We start from the raw sequence: 24440 nt of genomic DNA, 5'->3' as shown, positions 1-24440 counted from the left end.
GAAAATACATTTGCTGAAAATGCTACGGAGTTTATTTAAAGAACATGTTTGGAAAAACTCCCAGATGTCTTCCAGAACCTAAGGAAATAGAATATACAATAAAACAGACAGATCTGTCACTCCAGTAGCTGTGAGGGGAAGGCCCCACTTTTTCTAGTGGACAGAGGAAAAAGATGACCTTTGAAATAACAGAAAGATAAGAGATAATGAAAAAACAGATCATCAGGCTTTCTTCGAATTTAACTAATTAAAAAAAAATAAAAGCATAGTTATGCATTCACCAACACCTGAAAACATTAAGAACTCTATTTCATAGACAGCTGGAATGGCCAGTAAGAATTTATATGCAAAATTCATTGTCAATATTAGATGCAGGATTTATCTTTTGGCAGGGGCTGAACTAGATCAATTTGCAGTAACTCAGCAGTATGATACTTCTTCTAAGTGGCTGTATTTTGTGCTCCAAAATCCAAGTCAAATTAATCTTCTAGCTTCCATGGTGGCAAAGATATACTTTACTGGTGAAGAGGAATGGGAGTGGTTCTTCATTACAGTGATGGATTTACTCATCTTGCCTTTGACTGCGACTGATTGTATTGTCCCCCAACTCCACCTAAGGACAAAAATAAAAGAATTTGTCTTTACAGAGCATTGGGACTGACTTTGGAAGAACTGAAACTTAGAACAAACACAGTAATGTGCTGGGTATGCGATCTAAGATGTCAGCCAGATGTGTTCAGTGGGCCATGGTGATGCACACAATTGAATCAACACAAAATGAAAATAGAAGCATTTAATAGGAAACCAACTGGGAATCTCTCTTTCTTTCAGACTGTGGCTGTTGCTCTTTGATTACAATTGCCCAAGGCTCCATTCCATCTGGTCCATGGATTAGTATGTCACTGCCTCAATGAAAAATGAAACATTGCTGCTGATGTATTAGTAGTTTTCGGGGGCTGTTATGAATATAGTATCAGCTGGCTATAGGACATAACCAGGATGGTATATAATAGCAGCTGAATTTTCAGGTAGGTGATGTTTTAATGTAACTGAGGTAAGTAGTATAGAACATCACATTTCTGGGCACACTGAAATCAACAGTGTAAAAGCCTGGAATTTGTACCCTCCCTTATCCAGCTGTAGAGCAGGGATAAATGGAGAGAACACATTTCTTTTTTTGTTAAACAAAGAGCACAGTTTTAATTTATCCACTCTGAGGTTCTCTGTGTGGAAGTGAAAATGTTTGCTTGCAAATTTAAGCCCAGGAGAAGTTATCCATTACCACAGTGTTGGATGACAGTTACCTCACTTCCAAATGGATATTGCTTAGAGAGCTATTCAGATCCCTGGAGCACTTCTGCACTGTGCAGTTGGTCTCTCTCTTTCTCTCTCCCTCCCTGTATTAAACTCCTTTCTATGAAGAGTCCCTTAACAGCAGCAGCACCATAGTAACAACACCAGTTCAGAGATGAACTGATGTCCTCTTTGTAGCACTCACTGAGACCTTTGATGAAAAGTGCTGTGTAGGGTGATTAATACTATCAAAGAAATTGCTAGGGATTTTTCAGTGCAGGGTTTTGTGCTAGCTGGGTGGATGGATCTATCCCAGCCCCAGGGGCCTGTCCTTGTTCCTTTCATTCAGAGCAGACCTGAGGGAAGGCAAACTGATGCTGGAGCTGAGTTAATATTTCTGGCCAGCTCTGAGACCAGAAGCTTACAGAAATTTTCATCTCCCTCCTTGCTACATTTAAAGCTTAGTATCCAGGGCTGCTCACCCTCATGCCTCAGTAACAACTGTGTTTACTGACTCCAAACAGGCTGAGAGTAAGTGCAGAGCCTTCTGAAGTGTGCCTCTGATAAAGAAACAAGTTCCCGACAAGATTTCCACAGAGCAGTTTAATGGGTTTCTGCTGTTGTTCAAAAGCTGTGAATATCTCCATTCATTCCCTCAGAAAAAAAGTCAGTAAACTCAGAGAATCAATGACTATTGCTGTGTAATAGTCCAACCATAGGAAGAAGGGACAATGGGTAAAGGTGGTGATTTTTTTGCTCTAGAAATATGCTAGGCACATGCCTGAATTTTGTTTTAGGGAGGGTGAAGCTTTTATCATGGTCTGCCTACAGGACAGCAGAGGAAGAGTGTGGAGGGGAAGAAGTGGAAAGATTATTCCTGTGCAGAGTTATCCAACCAAAAACTGCCAGCACAATTCAGATCTTTCTCCAAGCCAGTGGAGCAGGTACTGACTGCAGACGTGACCACCCCAGGGACTCGCACCTTCAGGCACAGTTGGAAATGAGGGCAAGAGAATCCATCATGAACTTTTTCTGCTCTTACAGATAGGCGCTTCCTCTGATTAGATTCAGTGGCTGCATATTTCCCTGTCTCCCACCCAGGACAGTGACCTGGGCTGGAACGGAAAGGGACCAGGGACAAGGGGGGAAACAACAGCCTCAGACCCTGGATATGCAAGCTGAGAAACATCGATTGAGAAGCCTACCAGAGACTTCAGCTAGCAGGGGAACCCCTTGGACAGGGAAGGAAGCAGCTCTGTCCTGCAGCCCAATCTATGTCCATGGCCTGGCAGGTGTTCAAGTGGTTGCAGAATTAAAAGAGCAAATTATAATATCCTTTCCTGGGTCAGAGGCCTGGAGAGATTTAGAGTCTGGGTTTTTTTCATCAACAATGCAAAAGCTTGAAGGTTGTGTGTCAAAAGAAGATGCTCTCCCCTTGTCTCTCTGGCCGGAGTGATAATAATGTGTAAAAGGGGAGTTGTTGAGGTGGAATTACTGTCTTGGTCTAGTAGGAAAATGGACATATATTCGTGCAGCAAATGTGCAGCTCCTACAGATAAACTTGGCTTCTTAACAATACAAGCAGCTGTTTGCATTTTACCTTAAGGAAGCATCTGAAGATGCATGATCGCCACTAGGGCAGGAGATGCAGATTATAGCCCTGCTATTTGACACTCTCAGTCCATCCTTAGCTGAGTCATGAATGTCAGAATGTCCAGCAGACTGGTTGTCTGATATAGGGGTCTCAATCCTCTGTTGCTGTAAGGATGATAGAACAGCTACATCTGGAGCTGGGACTCGGGACGTCCTTTTCTCTTATGCACACACAGGCACATACCTTTCATGCTACCGTCATGCAAAGAAACTCCCCTCTTTCCTTGTATAGTGCCGGTATATGATCTATTGGTGATGCAAGATGGTGTAATCTAGTCAACTGTATGAGGATTACCTACAGAGCAGCTGGCTAAAATTAGCTTTCAGACCCTGAATTTGAATAAAGCCCCAGCTGGTACTAAGCACTGACTGTGAATGGGATTTCTGCTCCTGATTTGCTTGGAACTTTTGGAAGGTCCCACTCAAAACTCCATACCAAGGGATGAAACTGGTGACTTCAGTAAAATGATTACCTAGGTTCAGTCCCATGCCCAAGGAATTGCCTATGGCAGAAAATCGCCAACCCAGATGAGTTAGCTGAGTTGGGGACTTTAGAACAGATCGTGCTGGACAGAAAAAGTAACTATATCATTCTCTGTCCTTGCCAAAACTTATGTATGTATAACTGCAGGGCATTGCCATGCAGTAGAGAAGTAAACTTTCTATCATTTCGCCCATATTTTGTGGCTAAGAAAAGAACTCAATAAATAGGCAGCTGGTAAAGCAAGTGACTTAAGTTATAAACAAATAAGTCCCTGAGGCATGGTCATGTATCCGAGGCTTCTTCTGCTAACAGACTTGGCATTGATGGTGCAGAGAGAATGATAAAAAATTGCTCTTCAAAAATGGGTCAGATATGAGTAACTGAGATGAGGCACTGACCTGTATTCACAGACAACTTGTGCGAGAATTTCAGGTGACACATCCCAACTCAAGCATTAGACTTCTGGGCCAGCTTTTTGAATGCTGGCTTCTTTTACACAAGCATCTAGCAAGCATAAGAAAACAAAACACTTATTTCAGTCTCCTCTGAACAGTTTTCTGAAAAAGGTAATAATTGTTTTGCCTGGCCTAAAAAAATGACTACAATATATAATCCAGAGGATGTACAAGATCAACCCTTTACCCTCTCATTCTCCATTGCACCTACTCTAATGCCCACTTCTATTGAATTGACATGCAAAAAAATGGGAGAACTGAAAAGGAAGTATTGTGGTACATGCAGGAGCACAGCAGGTGTGATCTACCTTGAGGGTGATCAGATGGCCACGACCAAAAACTAGGACATAAATGTTTGCCAGGAGGGATTTCAGAATGGACAATGCATCGTAAATAAAGCCAGATAATCAGACAAATGCACAATCTGTTGTTGTATGCAGTGTTTATTTTAAGGGCAGTTCACTCCAAAAAGTGCCATCTCAAAACTCCCAGGCCAAATCTTCAGATAAAGTCACAGAATCAGAGAGTTGTTGAGGTCAAAAGGCACCTTTGGAGATCTTCTAGTGCAACCTCCATGCTCAGTGCAGGGTCAACCAGAGCAGGTTGCTCAGGGCTGTGTCCAGTCAGCTTTTGAATATCTCCAAGGATGGAGACTCCACAATCTCTCTGGAAAACCTGTTCCAGTGTTTGACCACCCTCCCATCAAAAAAGTTTTTTCTTATGTTTAAATTGAATTTTGTGTTTGCCAACTTGTGCCCATTGCCTCTCATCCTGTCACTGGATACCACAGTGAAAAGTCTGGCGCCACCTTCCTTACTTCCTCCAGATCAGCTGTTTATACACATTGATAAGATCCCCCTTGAGCCTTATCTTCTCCACACTAAAAAATCCCAGCTCTCCCCTCATATGTCAGATGCTTCAATACCGTAATGATCTTAATGGCCCTTTGCCGGACTTGCTTCACTGCATCCATGTCTTTCTTGTACTGGGAAACATCACTCAGCATCACTGAGGTAAACTGATTTACACTACCTTAGACCTAGTCTTCCAAGTGCAGACACTCTAGAGAGAGAGATCTCTAACTGAAGGATTACCTTGAGTATATACAAAAAATATTCTGATACAATTCCAAACTCTGCTAGGAATGCTGAAAGACAATGAGTATTTGAATAAAATTTCTCATTTATACTAATTCAAATGTGTTTTCATGCACATGAATTCAGGTAAATTTCCATTCAGCTCTCTCTGAGATATTCAGGCCCTTCATACTTTTAAGCATTTTTCTGACTGCTTTGAACATGTATTGACATACTAAAAAGACTTTCTTTTAAAATTTTAAGCTTGTTTTAGAAGGAGTCTTAATAAACACAGCTATACTCTGTAGACTTGGTGGGGAAGGAAGAAGTTACAGATGTTTGTAAATTATTTGTGGTACCTCATGAGAATTACTGAATTTGAAAAGTATATATCAGCATGCAATCTTTTCATAAGCTAAGGAAAGTAGGATGAGAGTCCTAGTATTTGTTGCTGTTGTTGCTAGCAATTGGCCACACCACCTGAATTCTCACAAAAAGTAGGACAATACAAAAGAAAAAGTAGGACATTTAATCATTCTGCACCACCTGGAATCTGGATTCAGCAGCACATCAAGTGTATGTCCTTACCACACTGAGATGCACTGTACAGATGAACCCAAATATTAAACTGGACAATGGTATGCCTGAAATATTCACCAGTGGTTGATCTTTTAATATTTTGTCTTAGAAAAACAACCCCCAAATCTTTTACTTGACAAAAAAAAAAACAACAAAAAAACAGTACGGAGACCAATCCATAGGTTTTAAACTGTTTTCCTTATCACTAATAACAGAATGTCTTCTGGACTGTCTTCTACGTTAACTTGATTTCTTGCAGAACAGACTTTTGCATGCGCAAACTCCCAAGTTTGGCCTCAGTCATCCCCTTATGTTATTACTCACATCCAATTCTGACATCATTAAGCAGAAGGGTTTGGGGAAGTTTTTACCCAAAAGTCATTTTATTGATTTTGGCATTTTTGTAAATGTTCAGATTTTGATGAAAATGGCATTTTGCGTGGCGGAAAAAAACATTCTCGGAAGAAAATTCTGTCTGGCCTTAAGTTTATTACACTGACCAGCTGGTCCCTTCCAGACTGCTTCTTTGTCGTCCCAAGTGTGTAAGCCCTTGTCCCCATCAAAAGTGGGCCAGTGTTCTACAGAAACAGAATGCTTTCTTACACCATTATTTAGCCAATGGCTCATTTTGAACGATCTACCATCTGTCTGTCTTTCTCATAAAGACAGGAAAGATCTCTTTGAGTATTAGTCACACATGCCTCCCATTCATCACTTTTCTGAAATCTCTGAGGCTGTTTGTAATCTGTGAGACATCATATGAAGCCATGGCATTAATGCTAGTATGGACTGTCACCACCAGATTGTCCAAAAGCTTTTCCTGTCATGAAGTCAGGTCTTGTCACTTTGTCATATCCATGCCTTTACCTTGCAGGACATTCATTCTGTTTTTTCATTGTATGAAATCCTTGCAAGGATGGTCGGTTTTCCATGGACAGTTGGAGACTTTTCTCCTGGTGCATGTGGTCATCTAGTTGGTGGAGCTCAAGCAGCAAATCCCAAGTCCTTCCTATACAACTTTCCATTCTATTCAGTTAGCTGAATCTTCAGAAATATTTTCTGCAATTTTCTTGTACCTTGAGTATTCATATTGGTGTGAAAAACCTTCTATTCACTTTTGTCCTCTACTATGCAGAAAGTCACCTGCTCCTCTTGTTTCTGGTGGCTGTGTTCTTCCAATTTTCTGCTTTCTGTTGTTTTTGGTGAGCCACTCTCTATTAATATTTTTTTCTTGACGTACTGGTAATACTTCTTGAACTGTACTGTCCAAGTACCCAGAATTCTCTGTTTTATCCTCATCGTTACCACTTGTTCTTCTGCATCCTGAATCCCTACCTGCAGCACAGCTTTGTCTCGCCTTTGGCAGAGCGGATTGCTGAGGAAAGCTGTCGGCGCTGAAGGCTTTGGGTCATGTCGTGGCTTGGAGGATAACTGAACAGCGAGATTATGAGGACAGAAGCACGGGTCTGAAAATACTTTTCCTTGGATATTTTTTAAATTAAAGTAGGGAGTTTGGCAGCTATTTGGGGACACACAAGGACCACCGCGGGGGCACGGCACGCCAGGCCTGGGGCGTCCGGGCCCAGGCCTGCTTAGCGGTGGTCAGGCTGGCAAAACACCCCTCCGCTTGCAAGTGTCACCCCCTAAGGGACACTTCGGTGTCACCTCGACCCCCTCCCAAATGGCCTCGGCCTAACGCCTCGGCGGGTGGCGGGGGGAAGTTATGTGTTTTAACTGCGGCGGGCAGCGTTGGGGTACCGGTTTCGGGGGTGGGGGGACCGTTGCTGCGCGGAACGCGAGTGCCGGGGGAGCCGTTTCCAGCCGGGGCGGGCGGCGGGTGGGCGGCCCCGTGGCGGTAGCCGCCGCCCAACGGTTCGCCGCGAGCCCCGCGTGGCGGCCTCCGCGCGCGGGCGGCCGGACGCCATGGCCAGGGTGGTCAGCGCGCTCAAGACCCTGCGGAACCACTGGAAGAAAACGACGGCTGGGGCCTGCCTGCTCTCCTGGGGGGGCAGCTGGCTCCATGGCAAGCACCGGTAACGACCGCCGGGCCGCGGCAGGGGCCGGGGGAGGGCGGGTAGAGCGAGCATCCCCCCCCCCCCCCCCCGGGCGAGGAGGCCGCGGGGAGGCCGCAGCCGTGGGAGGAGCAGGGGGAGCTCCAGCCTTTCTGGCACCGAGGCTGGGGGTTTTTTCGTATCCTTTAAAAAGCCACTGGCCCCCTAAAGAGAAGGGGAGCTGCCACAGCGTTCTCAGCTTCTCACAGAACGGGACCATCTTTCAAAGCCCTTCCCTTTCCTTCCCCTGTGACTGCTAGTGTGGGGTTTTCCTGTTGGAGAAGTTCCCATCTGTCTTTCTAAGTACATTCCAAAGCATGGGAGTCTCCTCGGGGTGATATCTGTTGCCGCTCCATCCAGTCGTGGTGCTAAAAAGGCTTAAATTCTTCTTGTGACTTCTAGTGTTGGCTTATTGTGAGTTTTGGTCTAGTTCAGTTGGTAACCTGTAGTAACGCTGACGCTGTGGCAGAGTAGCTTTAAACAAACTTTGTGTCAAAGTAGCTTGAGTCTTTTTTGGGTCAGCTGCAGAGGAGAAAGATTTTTCTCTTCCTACTTAAAAATGCAGTCAGATACATGTATGTCATTGGGTTACTTGCTTTTAAGCAATATTGTAATGATGAATGAAAATGTAGGCCCTATACCTGCAAATGATTCCACTGATACAAATCATTGGTAGCCGAATGGAAATCAGCTTCATGTACAGAAGGAGGTTATTATGAGATTGTGGTCATTTGCCCAGGGGCTTTCATGTCTCTATTTTTTTGATGGTGTCAGATCTCTCAGAGATGGCCAGATTTTTATTGCATGAGAATTTGTGCCTTCTGAGATGCGCAGCATTAGCAGCAGTTGTGCAGACTTTTGTAGTGTGTATGTTTTGCTCTTGTCACCAGTGTAACTGGAAGAAACTCATCAATTACTGCAGTAACTGTGTTGTAACATAAATCATACATAGCCAGGTATCATTTCCACATTTGTTATCTGTGGACCAAATGCTCCTTATAGTAGTCAAAATCCTAGTTTACTTTTTTTAAATAGCTAGGCCTATATTTTAATCCCTGCTCTTTAAGATTAGAGTTAATATACTTGACCAAAATGCAAGTATAGTCAAATTATTTTTTAAAATTGTTCTTTCTGTTGCTACCGTATTTTCTGTCATTATCTTGTGTCTTTTTAATTGTTAAGCCAGGATTTTTTAACAGTGTTCTTTTCTACTTACGTTAAAATGCTGCCAAAGCCTCAGCAGAAAACTTAGGAAAATAAATCTGCTTATGGTGTGTGTTACACTTTCCTTCTTTGTTTATCTCCTTCTGCCTGGGGACTTTAGCATTAAATCAGTCTTTGTTTTGAATGGTACATCTGCTTTAGTTGCTTATGTCCTACCTGAAGCATTAAGGCTTAGTTGACTGCAGGCAAACAGCAAAAAACTCTCCATCCACACTTTTTTTTGGTAATTGCTGATTGTAGGGAAGGTTATGATAAGATGGAGAATTACTTCAGGTGAGCAAAAATGGTAGTAACAAGGTCATGATTTCATGTATATGCCTACATAGGCCAACATAGAAAAGAAATACAGAGTGTACTGCTGTGTTGTAAGCAGAAGTATCTGTTCTAAACAGGTTGGTTTTTTGATGCCTTCCTGTAGTGTCAGTGAATCACTGAGCTTACAGTCCACTTTCGCTTCTAAAGACTCTAACTTTAACTTCAGATAAAGTAGCAAAATGTATCTAAGTAATTATTTGAAGTTCTATCATTCTGGATACCTCTTAGCCAGAGTAAATTTAACAGCCAAAAATTTATGTACAAAACAAGGAGGAAGAAATTGTTCGGTAGCACTCATACAAGAGGTTGTCTGGCAAGTCAGAACTTCCTGTGATCTTCCCATATACCCTGTGTATGTAAGTTGCTCTTTATCAATCTTCTGTTGCTGCAGATGCTAATGGCAGCGAACAAAGTGCATTTCAGATCTGAGTACTGTAGAGCTACTGAAATAGAACATTAAGGAAAAGACTAAATGTGCTCCTTGTGCCTATGTAGAATGGTCACTTGAGGAGGCATAGGAGCACTGTCAGACATAACCAGTCTCCGCTTTTTTGTTCTTTCTATGAGTTTATGTGCCTATATACTGTTGGTTTCAGTTGTATTCATTTGCTGTGTAGTTCCCTTTGCGCAGGACCCATGAAAACAAGTCAATGATCAAGGAGAAAGTGAAACTTAACCACAGTTAACCCAAAAATGAATAAAGAGGAAAATATGAAAGGCAAACAAACAAAAACTGAACTTTCAATATCTAAATTTAAGTGCTCAGAGGTTATTTGTGTCAAATGTAGTAGGCACAGTGCTTTAACCCAGAAGATGAAGTAAAGAAAAATAAAATGTTTACACATCCCATTCTTAAGTTTCGTCTTTTATCCAGACAGGATAACACAGCATTTCCTTACCATGCCAAGGAGATGCAAGGTAAGAAATCCTGTGATGACAGTCTGCTCTGTGTACTTTGATGTAGCCTGAAGCACAGCTGTAAAGTACTGTTTTCAGAGGTTTAAATACTGTTTGTATAAAGTGACAACTGGTCACTTCTTGATCTTGATCTCTGTGGAGGATTGTTTCTGCCAGGGCGTAGAAAAATGAGGAGTAACAGAAGAGTCTGATGCTAAGAGTGCAAAAATGCAAAGGTTGTCTCAGCAGCCCCTATATGCTGCCCTGTGCATAGAGGTGGCTTTATCCTGTGACTGCTGGATAACAGGGAATAGAGATCCCTGTCTGCAGCTTCTGGTTTTCCTCCAAATGTGGATTTTTTTTTTTTTCTTCCTGTGTCACCCCTGTCCCCAGTTTCTTTTTTTAAGTACTAGTTATGCTGGGCAGCAGGAGATGTGCCTTTAGCCCCGTGCACTAACTGCTCCGGGCAACATTTGAAGTGGTTAAAAAGGGAACCATACATAGGCCATGCTGGCTGTGAGGCTTGCTGTTATCGACATCTGAGGCTAAATTACTATGCATGAGGCATACTTGACTAGACTTTTATTTGTCATTTTAGAACAGATTAAAGGTTTAGTGAAGTCTTGTGCTTCAGTTTCTGGAATTGCTGGAGTTTTTGATGAAGGGGCTCTCTTTAGCATCACTTCAATTCAGGTTAGCCTCTGACTTCCTGGAATTAGCTGTTTGAGGTGTTGCTCACTCCTTTGCAGCTGAAGAAAGATTTCCCCCTGCCCTTGGCTTTTCTGTCCTTTTGGATTTTCTAACATATTTCTCTTTCAAGGAGAAGATCATTTAGCTTTTTTGGCTTCTCAAGGTTCCTGCTTGTTTTGGATGCAGAAGCTATGATGCTTGCATTAAGTGGAGCTACTGGAAATAACAACCTCTCCTGCAAATAAAAGACAGCTCTTCTGAAGTCAGCCTCTACAAGTCCAAAGGGACAGAAGAGTTCTTGAGTACTTGGTTATGACTTTGGAGGATGCTACATGGACAAATCTGGACAAGGAGAATGTTACCTTCTCCAGACTTGTTCCCTGTGCCTCTCTTCCCTGTTGCAAAATGGACCTAGGTGTCCCCCTCCAGTCATATCACAGGCTGTACTGGGTTACACTGTGATCAGTGTGGCAGTCTTCCATCTTTGGAGGCATTTGTTCAAATACTGACTGATTTGAAAATAAGTTTTTTTTTGGGGGGTGAGGGGAAGAATAAAGAGGAAACCTTGTGTTGATTTCTCCATCTCCCCATTTGTGATTCTGGCATTTTAAATATGTAATGTAACGGGACATGCCTCTTCAAAAGAGGCATAGTTCTGGAAGTAGCAAAAGTTTTTCATATATAAGCTGATGTGTGCAGTACTAGGCATTATGTCTGGCTGAACTACTATTAACTAAAATGCTTAAAATATCCAAGTTCCTGCATTTGGGATAGAGAATAGCCTTGTAGTAGTAGAAGAGTAAAAGGAGAACTCAGTGTTGTCACATGTGAGATTGTCTCCCTTTAATTTTGCTGGATTACATGAATTCACATATTACCGTCAATTTAGTCTAGCATATCATACTACAAGTATGAGGGAGGCTGAATTCAATATACTAGATCAAAGCTTAGAGGGTGTGTGCAGATACATGCTTATACGCAGTATCATTGTGTATATATAATTATATACCATAATTCTGTTTAAAGTCACATACATATTTACAGGAAAGTGATTACAGATAAAGTATTAAGCTTGTTTTGTTTTGGGGGATTTTTTTTGTTTTCTAGTAGGATGAAAAAAGGGCATGCAACTTAATACTGGCTGTGTTCCTGTTGGGTAGCTGGTGGTGCTCATTGACTTAATTGGTATAAGTAGTCATAGTATAAAATTCAAATTATTTTCTTGAAATGTTACTTGATTGGCAAAGAAAATAGCAAGAAGATACCATAAGATTGTTTGAAAATTTCCACCATATTTGAGAGCTTTTGACGCTCCTCTCACCTTCTCAGCTCATGTCCTGGATCATTCCTCCTGAAAAGAGCTATTGCTACTGTTTATATATCCAGATGGTGCAGTGAGTCACCAGCTATGTCAAATCAGCAGAAATTTAGTCTTCTCCAGTGTGCTGAACATCTGCTAAACTGATTGTCAGACTTGGCCAGACTATTACAGTTGTACTGTTGATTAGCTGATCATCACCATGCCAGGATGGGGACTTTTGTGTTGTATGGAGGCAGTGGACCCCTCAGATAATTAGCTTAACTCTATGTATATTAGTGTTGACTTTCTGTGTAGAAAATACTGGAAAGGCTTATGGGCCTTTGACACTGTGACAGTAATCTGATTTTCATTGTTATCTGTAATTTGATTGCTAGTCTCTGTCTGTTTGCCAACTCACTTCATCACCTTTCTGCATACCTCTTCCTGAGTGACTGCCTTTTTATTATTAATTTCATCAAAAATGTTGAGCATAGATTTTAAGTCTTGGAGAAAGCTGATGCAAACTAAGATTTGACTTTCATGTCTTTCCAAAATCAAGCTAGAAATAAATGCTTATATGAAGCAAAGAGTGGTCTTGCTATATTGGAAGCAGTCAAAATGCTCTTTGATAGCATAAACTCTCTTTTAGGAGTTCTGTTATAGCTCTCGAGAGCTGGTACTGCATGCACAACTTTGGTCAAGCTCCCCTCCTGTATATTCACAAAGCAGTGTGTTTTGATCCAGACACTGAACTTGAGTACTTTTAGGCTTCTTATTGCTTGAATGTACTTGGTAGTCTTAGATTTAATGCTGATAATGCTTTTGGAAATGGGAATCTCACATCTGAACTTCTCTCTGCATTGTAGTATGGCCACTTCTAGGGGAGTTGCTTTGGTTGGCTTTAAGATGTGGGCTGACTCTTGCTGCTGCCATGGGCCTCAAACAGCTTGTTCAGTTTGAGTTTGCTGTCTTCTGTTTGTTGAGTTCGTTGCTGCCGTGATTGACCTTTCTTCATGGGAACCATCCTTTCAGCCCTGGCCTCTGCTGGCACTTGTGCAGAGGATGCACTCTCAACTGGAGGAGCATACATACTAAATTGTGCAGATCTCTATGTGTAACAGTGTTAATTCCCAATTTTGGCTGAAAACGTTTATGACAGGAGCAGTGGTTACCAGTCCTATGCTGAGGATGTTGAAGACATAAATCAGAACAGCCTCAATTCAAGCAGTTCTTACAGGTACGGGGCTGTAACAGCCCTGTGTGTTCTGGCATAGCTGCTGTGTGATGAGTTTTGGACAGTTGCTCACTCTTTCTTTCTATGTTCTTTCCTTAATTTGGCATAGCCCTGTGTTTGCTGTTGAGTTGTTCTATGGGATCTGGGCCTTCAGGCAGCTTTCATGCATGAAATGTTTACAGATGTTTGTGTCTATAAGCCCGTAAGGGAAATGTAAAGTAAGAACTGATTTTTAGTTTGCTGTGGATATGATGCTAGTCATAAGAAATCCTCATGTATTCTTTCAGGCAGTACAGTAACTTGATCTGTAATTTTCCTCTGTCTCCACCTTCTTGTTTTGGAGTGTTACTGATACTGCTTTGTTACTCTGCAGTGCTAGTCAATAAAATACAAAAAAAATTGACAAAATTTTATGTTTCTCATTAAAGTCTCTTTTACTCTTGGAGCTGGTAAGCAGACATATTTAGATAATCTAATACATACTGAGACAGAAGACTAAAAAAGTTACTTTTTGTTATTTTTAATATTTTTGTAGCTGTATTTAATAATTAGTTTGACGTGCAGAGGCCTTTCAAACTCACTTGTGGGATTCCAGGTCAACCACACAAGATGAACAAAGGCAAGAATTGTAATACAGAAAGAGTGATGTTCTCACCTGTATGTGTATTTCTGCTTTTTTTTTAATTATTTTTTTTTCTTGAGGGTGAAGATAGTTGACCATTTAAATAATGTGTTAAGGAAAGAAAGTTCTCCTCTTATCTGAAATTCTTAAACTAAACTTTAAAAAATAAATGTCCTATTGAATCAGGGGGAAGCCTGGGAATGTGGCTAGGATGGCCTGGGATTCTGTGCATGGTGTTTTACTGGAGAGAAAATCAAATCATCTATAAGTTGCTGGACAAGTGTGGTTCTTCTAGTCTAAGAACCTAAACCTTTCCTTTTGACACCAGAATGAAATGCCTCAGAGTGGACTTTCTTCTTTCTGTAAGTGCTTCAGTGCAGGAGAAAATAAGCTTAATGTGACCTCTAAACTATCAAGCCTGGTTCACTCCGCTGAGGTGAATCAAGCTTGCATCCTTGACTGTTGCATTGAGGATCTTTGCAGGCTAGGGCAGACAGCACAGTGTCTTTTGCTTGCATTTGAAAAGTTGTACTGGGCTCAATTTTAAAAGTGATTAACACTAGAGCATTAGGTTGCAGGTTCTATGAAGACATGGCTGGCTGAAATATGACCCAGTTTGATCTCTGAACAAAAATAGCATCAATGTGAAGTAAATAGATAACGTGGATTTGACTGAAAGTTGTTAATAAGGTTAGGACAGCAATTCTCATATGCAACAGCTGTGGTCCTGTGCAGCCATCAATTGATAGGGAGGTTTTTTTCGATACCCCGTAATAGTTCAGGTCTACATATCAAAATTGCAATTGTTGAGCATTTGTTCTGTCCACATGTAGTCACAGGGGAAAAAAAATAAAAGTCACTATATAAAGAACTTCTAACCAGCAGTACAACGTGGGCTTGTTAGCCTGTAGTACTTCCTTGACTGAGCTAGAATTAGCTGTGGGAATTTTACCTAGCTTGGTATCCAAACCTTTTCATAAGGAGAGTTATTTTATCTAGTACTCTTTCTTAAAATTACTGCAATTAAAAACACCTGTCTCTCCTGTAAGTAATATTTCTGGTTCTTAATACAAATGACTTATTACAGAGGTTTTAAAGAGTGATTATTAAGTTAAAGGCATGCTTCTGTCTCCAGAATTTTTTTTTTTAATACTCCAGTTATGTGCTATCCTGGTGATGTATTGTTTACATGTTTTCTTTTTCCATGCTCAAATTCTTCCTTTTGTCTTTTTATTGTTACTAAGAATACTTCTGTTGCTCTTTAGTTGTAGAGTTATTTTTTCAGTACTCAACTTTATTCCTCCCCTGAAGTCACTCTACTTTTCCTTTTGGGACATTGCAGCATCTTTTGGTGATGTCAAAAAGAGCAGCTTATGTAGCTTCAGTGATAGGTGAATAGTGTAAGCTTGCAGAATTGAATATCATCTCTATTTTGGTCCAAAAATTCTGACCAGGGCCTTGCCTTCTGTTCTGCCATTTCCATTGCAGAATTTGGCCTAATGAACCAAAGTTTGTGGCAGAAGTGTGCTGCTTTCCTAGTCAATTGTTTTTCATTGTTGTGTTAATTTTGGTGTATATTATGCTATTTTTTTTTGTTTGTTTGTTTTTAATTGTACTGGAGATTTTTGCAACAGTAATGTACTGCCTTGCCAGAAATTGCCAAGGGGAAGTTGATGGATTTTTTTCAATTTTAGCAAGGAGGAGGAAGTGACTTTGGTAGTTAGAGGCCGGGTAAAACTTTTGGCACTGCAGAATAGCACTCCTTTTCTTGTCTGTGAGACCCAATAGGGCTTCTCTTGGTCTGAGAAAGAACTGGATTTTGGTCTGAGAAAGAACTGGATTTTGATTCTTGCTCAGTAGCTCTATTTCCAGTTGACTTGCCAACTGTGCCCTTCGTGCTACCTTGCTAATGCTGTACATCAGCAATGACAAGCACAAATAGTAGTCTGGAAAGGTGTGGTTTTTTTTTTTTTTTTTTTAATGATATTCAGTAGCGTCTCTAATACTGGTATTTTCTTATTTACTTTTAAACTTAACTGAGGTGAGTTAAGTGATTCTCACCTCTCTGAGTTACTGCTTTACACCATCTTCAGACGTACAGGGGTGATAGGTACTGTGATAACCTGAGTTCAGTTCACAAGCCAGTGGAGAAGGGAGTTCACATTTATAACACACAGAGGTTTAAGTCCATGTAAATTGCACTTAAGGCTACTATAAATCCCTTCTATGCTGCCAGAATGGTAAGTAGCCTCAGCATAAATAACAGGCAGTTTTAACATTTAAAAAAAAAAAAGAAAGCTTAGATCTTGAGTGCAGTTATGTAGCAATTTTAAAAAGGTCACAGTTATACAGTGTCTCATAGCTTATATAATCTTAGCAAACTTGGAACACTGGTCTGTTTTCTACTTTACAATATAAGGGATGTTTGTATGCACATGCAGAAAAAAATGTATGCATGTGTGCTTAAATGGGTGTGTTTTATCCTTAAAAATATGTTAAATAGGTATTAACCATGTTTTTTTAATCTCAGGGCTGTCAAAGCATATATAAGAAGGGTATGCATCTATTTTTGGAAAATGAGCAAATTGTTTTAAACTTATTCTACCTAATGTCCACTTTCTATTCTGTCTTGCCTAATAGTGATAACCTGCTACGAAGAGCTGCATGCCAAGAAGCCCAGGTAATACCATTTAAAGTGATAAAATTAGGTTAAAACCCCCCTCTTATCTTGGTTGTGCAGGGCTCCTGAGATTTTTCCCAGCAGGCCCTCTCTACGTGACAAGCCTTATAACGATGCCATCTGTGTTCTTTTGCCAAAGTGCCAACTGGTGGACAATGCTGCCAGCCACCAGCTGGAGTACTGTACCTGTAATGCCCTGGCTCTGCTGCTGCCGTGAACAGTGCAATGGTATCATTAGGGTAATCCTAGTTACTGCTCCGGCTACCCAGTCTTCCATTTCTGCCAGTTTAATTACTCCATGCCTGTAAAGTTCTGGTTGAAAGGTGATTTGTTGATGTGACAGAAGTTTGAAATCTCAGATCCACCACAACGGTTGCAGTCTGGGCAAAGGCAGCTCAAGCTGCTTCACGTTAGTGCTCAGCTGGAGAGAGCTTGCACTTATCCTTTCAATCTAGAGTGCCTTTATCAAAGGTACTAAGCATGAAGACTGACCTAGCATTTTTGAAGACCCATGCGACTAAATGGAGATCATTCAGTCTCTAATCACTGACAAGAAAACTGGTGTTCTGAGAGAGGGAAGCTAGTTGTTCTCTGAAGATACTGGCTATTGCTTTTTGTAGCTTCTGGTCTTCATGGGCAACAAGCAGTGGACAAATTTCCTTACTGTAATATTCCCATAAAGAAATCCTTCCCTTAATAAGTGTTCTTTCACTGGTGCAAGTGCTGCTGCTCATGGATTACATCATAGCACAGATACTGTTAACCTGCTCTGATTACCTCATTGGTGTGGTGTAGGATTTTAAGAGTCTTTCTGCCTCCTGCAAATAAATCTTATTCTAAACCTACTTCTCCACGACAGAACTTAGAGGTTTTGCAGGTGTGATATTGCTCCCATCGCTACTATGTACTAGATCCTAAAACAAATGGTGAAAATCGTTTTTCTCATTAAAGAACCTTGCTTGAGATTACCCTGCTTTGTAACTGTGGTGCATCTGAAAAATCCCAGTTTTAGCCTGCCAGATGTTGAGGGAAAGATGTTCACAGCAACTTGCTCTGGGATGTGGAGCTTCTTCCCAGAATTGATATAACAAAGCTCAAGTCTCAAAGAAGGAAAAGAAAAACCTTTTTCTGAAAATCCCATTTTCATAAATCATACCTTCGGAGTCAGATGGGATTCCAATTGATAATATCAGTTGTTCTTGATATTTATGTTTTCTGTATTCATTTTCACTGCTTAGATATCAAGGTGATAGAAGTTTTTTATATCGCTGATGAATATCAGTTAGTACCTCAGTATCTGTTTGCTCAGGGAGATTTTATCAATGTGTATAAATATCTGAAGGGAGGGTGTCAAGAAGATAGAGCCAGACTCTTTTCAGTGGTGCCTAGGACAGGATGAAAGGCAACAGGCACAAAATGAAATACAGAAGTTCCATCTGAACATAAGAAAAATTATTAAAACAATTTCTAAAATGGTGCATTTTTTAAATTTCCTGCCTTAAAAATTAGAATTTGCTTTAGAAATACCCCCATATCTAACATAAATACCTAAGTATATACCATAAAGGAATGATTATGTCATTACTCAAAAACCGTTTATGAGTATAAGCCTTGTTAGGTTGTTTGTTTAGAGTAAGCAAAAACATCACATTGTACCCCCCAAGTGAGTATTTAATTCTTTCTACCAGCTGTAACATGCCAGAGGAGTATTAAGGACGTCTCCATGTTTCCTGATTCTCCCTCCTCAACAATTGCAATAAATTAAATCTGGGGTTTTTTTTGGCTGTTTTTTGACTAAAGCTAAAGAGGTGTTGATTTTTTTTCCTCTTTCTTTGACCATTCTTTTGCCCTCAGCAACTTTTCCCATCCTTTTTCTTTTCTTGAAGAAGAAATTTGAATGTTTTGAGCTGCATATCCAGCTGCACACTTCTTTTAATAGAGGTTTCTTCAGCAAAGTGTCAAGTGGAATTAACCTCAGCTTTGAACAGCCAGTGATCACTACAATCTAATGTGCTTTGTATACAGTGTCCATATTCTTCAATATGAAAATTCCTGCCAGAGGATTAGCTTTCAAGACAAAGGGAAAAAAAGACAGACAGTTGTCTCTGTCTTGTGTTTAGTGCAGTAGTCTCTTGATTCTGCTTTATTTTGGGGACTTCTGGATGGTGCTTCCAAGTACATTGTCATCCGTGTGCTCATAAAAACAGATTGATTTGGTGTGGTAGTGAAGATGCCTTTAGGTGAGGTAAAAGGGGTTTAGAGAGAGAAAAGTACCGTGTGGAAGCCTTGCCTTTTCTTGCCTCTTTCTGTGCTGAAAAGCTGCAGAAATGGGTAAAAATTGCTAGAATGTCCAAGAGGCTGCATGAAGTAACTCCCAAATAACTTAAAAGGCACCTGTTCAAATTTGGATTAGATGTCGAAGAGGAATCCCGTAATTGTTTTAGGGAAACAGTAGGAAGAAAAAGTATTGGAGAAACAGTGAGCTTGCTTATTGGTCAGGGCAAATTCTGTGGTGATGGTTCTTTCTTATCTTCAAATGTAAGCATAGAAAATACAAAAATGGGCAAAAGAGAGATAAGAAATGAAGGGCAGACGTGGAAAAAGATGCCCAGAGAAGGTGAGAAGCAGGTGTATCAGAATTATATAAGGAAAGAACATTGAGTAACCTTAGAATCAAGGATAGTTTCCTCGATCTCTGCCCATGGCAGAAAGTTAGGGGCTGATACAAAAGAAATCATGGTGAAATCATAAAGATGAGGTCAGGATTCCTTTTGACAATTATATTAGCTGTTGCTCAGTGTAATGATCCCTGAACAGGATGATCCCTGTACAATGATGGGAGATAGAAGTCATTTGATTGTCATGAGGATTAAAGCCCACTGACATTTGTGGGGATTCATTGTTTTGAAGTGTTTTACCAACATGCTTAGAAGAGAAAACTGAACTCTGCTCTTTTTTTTCTCTTAGGCTTTTGGCAACCAGCTGATTCCTTCCAATATGCCAGTGAAGAAAGCAACAGTGTTTCTGAACCCAGCAGCTTGCAAAGGGTAAAATCCCCCCTCCCCTACACTCCTATGTGAGACACTTTTTTTGTATTTCTAATCTGCCATTCACTATAAAAAACAGACAAACTTTTTAGCTCATATTTTGCCTTCTTCTGATGCCAAGCTGGTACTGTAGAACTATTACAAAATTTAATTGACCAGAAAATATTGGTTTGAGAAATAGAAGTAGATGCTTAAGTTGAAAGAATGAGTTCCAAATTATTTTTTTAAAAGTTTTCCTTTATCCTGTGTTAGGACCTTCATCACTGCTTTTCTGTGTGACACCTGTTTTCCTCCTCTGTTTTCTTCCTCAAAGACTATAGAAATTGGGTATGACCTTGATTTCCTCAAGGGTTGAAGTTAGCCAACAGTGATCTTATTTTTGTGGGAACCTGCCCTTGAAAGGGATGTGCCTGCAAACTGAGAGGCCAAATATGGGCCCAGAACAAAACTCCTGGGAGAGGTTGGCTACCTTTTTTGAGTACTCATTAGCAGAAAAACAGCCATCTTAGGTATGATATCTGTCTGTTTCTGCTGATCAGCTAAGCCCCTTATCAGTTGTATCTCTGTGGGGGTTCAGTAGCAATATCAGAGGAGTGATTTGTCTGACATGGAACTGCGTGGACTTGCATGTTTTTGTTCGAGACACCCATGGCTGAAAAATGCATAGAGCTAATAATCTGTCTTCTAGTCTCATGTTTCTGCTTATTGCAAGTAATTTATAATTAATGGTATAATTATTTTAATATGCAGTTACAGGCATAAAATGCATGAGTCCTTTAAAAGAAGGTCAGGTAAAATTTTGCTTCCAAACTTAATAATATGTAAAAGTTTTTTTTTTTTTTTTTTTTTTTTTTTTTTTTTTTTTAATTCTTTCTGAAAACCTAGATTGGCCTTCTTTGTGGTTTTAAAGCCTGGTGCTCTGTAACTCATTTATTTTCTAATAAATTTCTTTCTGGAGATCTTATTTTGATTTTTTTTTTTTATTATTTTTGGAGAAGGCTAGATAACCTTTTCTGCATTTATTAAAACTGGAACAAAAAGCTGACGTATCTGAAGTATGAGTCTAAATTAATATATTTGAACCAAACCAAATCTCATCTTTCTGGACTGACAGGCTGAGTGACTTATTATGTAAATTGTATGTCTTTTTCTTAACTAGATTTCTTCTTGTTATTCATTTGCTTCTTTCCTTTTTAATTTTTTAGCCACCAGACTGATGAAATAGTTTTTCCTCTATTTCTTCTAGCAAAGCCAGGACCCTTTTTGAAAAGAATGCTGCTCCAATTTTGCACTTATCTGGCTTGGATATAACTGTGGTTAAGGTAAGAACTGATAGGTTCTGTTATACATACATGTATATATGTATGTATATAGTCTGCTATGCTTTCTCTTCTTGGAGAATTGAATTTTGGATGCATTTGAAAATCTCAGTTGTCTGTAGGCATCTGGTGGGAGGAAATAAATATTGAAATTTTAAAGTGGTACTTAATCTTTTTCTTTTAATTGATAGTTAATTTAGAGACTGTGTGCTGCGTTTTTAAATTTCAGTTAAAACAGTGTGTGTGTGTGTGTGTGTGCACATGTATTTATGACAGCTTTTCTGTAACTGATGTTTGAAAGGGATATCTCTAAATATTTGGGTGCTGGCTGGTGGTTCAAGCTGATTGCTCTTGAAATTGTCAATTCTTCTTGAGCTTGCTGAATTCAAAACAGAAGAACTTGGACATACAGTGAGACACTTTAATTATAAACAATCTTTTATTTTCACATTAAAAATATTTCATCATATCCCCAAATAATTTAACATTCCCATCAGCAAAGCAGAATTTGAGCTGTAAATGGTGTGAATTTGCAGAGATGTTTTCCTTGGAAAGAGAAGAAAAAGTGAACATGAAGGGATTCTGATCTCTTTGAAGGTTTTTGAGGCTGTGATATGTTGATTGTTTAGTAGTCATTATTCCCTGGAGATAAAGTACTCTAATAAATATCTTTCTGTCTTGGAATCTTTTTGGTAAGGTTTTGTTTAGTATTAAACTCCTGTTTTTATTAATGCATTTCTCTGTTCATTAAAATATTTAGTCTCAGCCTAAGAGAAAAATTTGTTCTTGAAAATTTAAAGCTGACACTTTGAAACTTCAGACCTGGCAAGTTAGCAAAACAGGGCTGGGCCAGTAACTGAGATGTCCCTGAAAAAAAGATTGGTTTTGCAGAAAATAGTTTTGATGATTTGGTAAGTCAGTGCAGTCTCTACTGCAGCTGCAGGCTTTCCTAGCCTGCCATTGGGCAGCAACCTTTTCTGCATCTGATTCTGCCTTTCAGAGGAGACAAACCATGATCAGGACCACTTTGGCTGCTAAAGATGATAGGATTTTTCCTGCAAGAGCATGCCAGTGTTTGCTTGTGTTTTGTTTAAATGTAAAAGTACCTGAAAATTTGATTATTGCTGGGATATTCTAAATCTGTTGAATGAGGCTTATTGTGGTATTTCATTTATGCTTTGTGTGTGTGTGTGCTTGCTTTTTTATGTTCTGTTAAGCAGTAGACTTGCTTCATAAGCTGAAGAGATTTCAGTGAATATAATGCAAGATGTATACAGTGCTATGTACTATATGAGAACTAGTATTAAGTAAATGGTTAGATCACTCTTTTCGTTCTATAGAAGAGAAATCCTAGAAGTGGTCACCTGAATTCTCATGTTTGGGTTTCTGTTTCTTCAGACTGATTATGAAGGACAAGCAAAAAAGCTGCTGGAACTGATGGAAAATACAGATCTGATCATTATTGCAGGAGGAGATGGCACAGTACAGGAGGTACTGCAGGAGCTCTGTCCTGGTTTGTTGACAGTCGTAGTCAGGCTGAGGGTGAGAAGACTGAGTCTGTGTAATGTGACAGCATCACAGCAGTTCCCACTGGTGACTTGTCCATTTCAGCATCCGTGTTTTCAGTCAATGCTATAATTTTCTGGGAATAAGAAAACTGCTACTTGTTATTAGCCTAAAAGTGACCATGGGAGGAGAGGGGGAGAGCAAGAGTGTTTGACGTAACTGCCTTCCAGAATTTTGTTCTAGAACAACAAAGTTATCTGGGGAGACATGTTTCCAACTTTTTCTTTCTATGTAATGTAGTTGTAATAGTTTAATTTTCAAAATTAATTCCTAGCCTATCTGTACTTCCCAGGAGAAATGCATGTTTTGCTAAGTGGGAGTCAAATAATTTAAAAGTTACGTGGGAATGATAACAAAGCATGGTACGTGTTCAATAAATGCATATCGTCAGGACAGTTAATCACAGGAGCAAACTACCAGCAGAACTAGGGAGGTAATCTCTCTTTCAATACAGGCTGTATTTTATTAAAGCATCTCCAGAAATGCTAACTACGGGCTTCGTAAGAGAATGACTAAATGAAATGCAATGGCCTTAAGAGAAAGCGGTCAAAGTATATCTCTAAGTTTCTCCTGGCCTGAGAAATTGATTACTGTTAATTGCACACTGAGCAATGCTATTGTTGCATTATGCAGAGCCATCTGGGTCTATTCAGCGTTAAAATGTTTATGCTGATATTGGTTGTGGTGCCTGTACACTCGGAACCCTGCTATTTCCATCATTTTAGCGCACTGAACATGCGTCCTTTTCCATGTAAGCAGCAACAAACAGCACATTCCTTAAAAGAGTAGATGCTTCCTAAGTCTTCTCTGAAGAGCAAATATGTGTATGATTTTCATAGCTTTCCACTGTAACTATAAAACAAAATTCTCAAAGCTGAGCATTTCTGCTGTTTTGTTGTTGTTGTTTTTGGTTTTTTTAGGTCATAACTGGACTTCTCCGCAGAGCAGATGAGGTGAGAAAGTCTGTCATTCTTAAAATTTTGTTTGTTTATTTCTTAGGGGCATATCTCTGGCATTCATTGTGATCTCTTGGCCCCAGCTGTCTTCTATGGATACTGTTGCTTAATAATCCCATGCCAGCTTTCTGCATAGAGAGTCAGACACACTAGTGTCCTGCAGTTCTGCACTTTGGTCTTCATTCTGTTTCTCAGGGAGTGCAATGGCTCCCAAGCCAAGGCTTTGGGAAGTTTCCAGCTGCAAAGCAGGGATCGTTGAGAAGCCAGATGCACAACTTTCAAAGACCCATGAACCAGCTGTGTATGCTGCTTTGTTTGGCAGAAGCGTTGGGCAAAATACGTGTTTTCCTGTGTTTGTACAAGCTTGAAACTGATTTCAGTTATGGCTGCGCTCCTATTGCTTTATGATTGTTTTGCCATTTTTTTCTAAGCAGTGAATATCTACCTATGTAGCTGGTTGCAGAGAGCAAATCTTAACTTCTCAAGGTGGAATGCTCATACTGGAAATGAGAGATTTTTCTTTTTAAAGAGGGAGGACAGTGTTCCCAAAACCTTCTGGCAGGATCTGGCAAAAACTCAATTAAATGATCTAGACAAGAATATGATGATATCCTTGGCAGATAGAATTGTATCTGTTTGGGCAGTTGCTTTGTTTGAATGTGATGAGAGAAACTCTTCAATCAAGCCAGTATTTTTAAAGTGCACTAGGTGTATCAGTTCAGAGAAATACGTTTTTTAAATTTAATATTATTATAGTTGGCACATAAGACCTTTATAAACTAAAGAGTCTGGAAGAAAAGTGTTGGAGGTTTTATTGGCTGTTTCTTCTTCTGTTTTTTGTTGTCTTGATGTAGCTTGCGCTGATTTGCAGTAGCATTTGCAGTAGACGTGCATACAGCAGTTCTAAATGCAGCACTATTTTGGATGGAATACTGCACTGTAGTATTGTTGCTGTATCACTTGTTGTCTTTGGCCAGAGAATTCTTCTTGTCCCTCATA

At 40.0% G+C, this 24440-nt stretch overlaps 1 protein-coding gene across 1 annotated transcript in view; it reads left to right on the top strand.

Moving 5' to 3' along the window:
• The first annotated feature begins 7403 nt into the window (after nucleotides 1-7403).
• Nucleotides 7404-24440, top strand: part of AGK (acylglycerol kinase) — a 40912-nt gene continuing 23875 nt past the window's right edge. The window contains exons 1-6 of the mRNA XM_013947393.2: nucleotides 7404-7573; nucleotides 16514-16553; nucleotides 19521-19600; nucleotides 20847-20922; nucleotides 22318-22410; nucleotides 23406-23438. Of these exons, the coding sequence (XP_013802847.2) occupies nucleotides 7464-7573; nucleotides 16514-16553; nucleotides 19521-19600; nucleotides 20847-20922; nucleotides 22318-22410; nucleotides 23406-23438 (432 nt within the window). The 5' untranslated portion in view covers nucleotides 7404-7463. The remainder of the gene's footprint in view (nucleotides 7574-16513; nucleotides 16554-19520; nucleotides 19601-20846; nucleotides 20923-22317; nucleotides 22411-23405; nucleotides 23439-24440) is intronic.

The sequence above is a fragment of the Apteryx mantelli genome, chromosome 1 (assembly GCF_036417845.1).
Source record: "Apteryx mantelli isolate bAptMan1 chromosome 1, bAptMan1.hap1, whole genome shotgun sequence".
Classification (NCBI taxonomy): domain Eukaryota; kingdom Metazoa; phylum Chordata; class Aves; order Apterygiformes; family Apterygidae; genus Apteryx; species Apteryx mantelli.
This window is presented reverse-complemented; position numbering and strand designations above follow the sequence as displayed.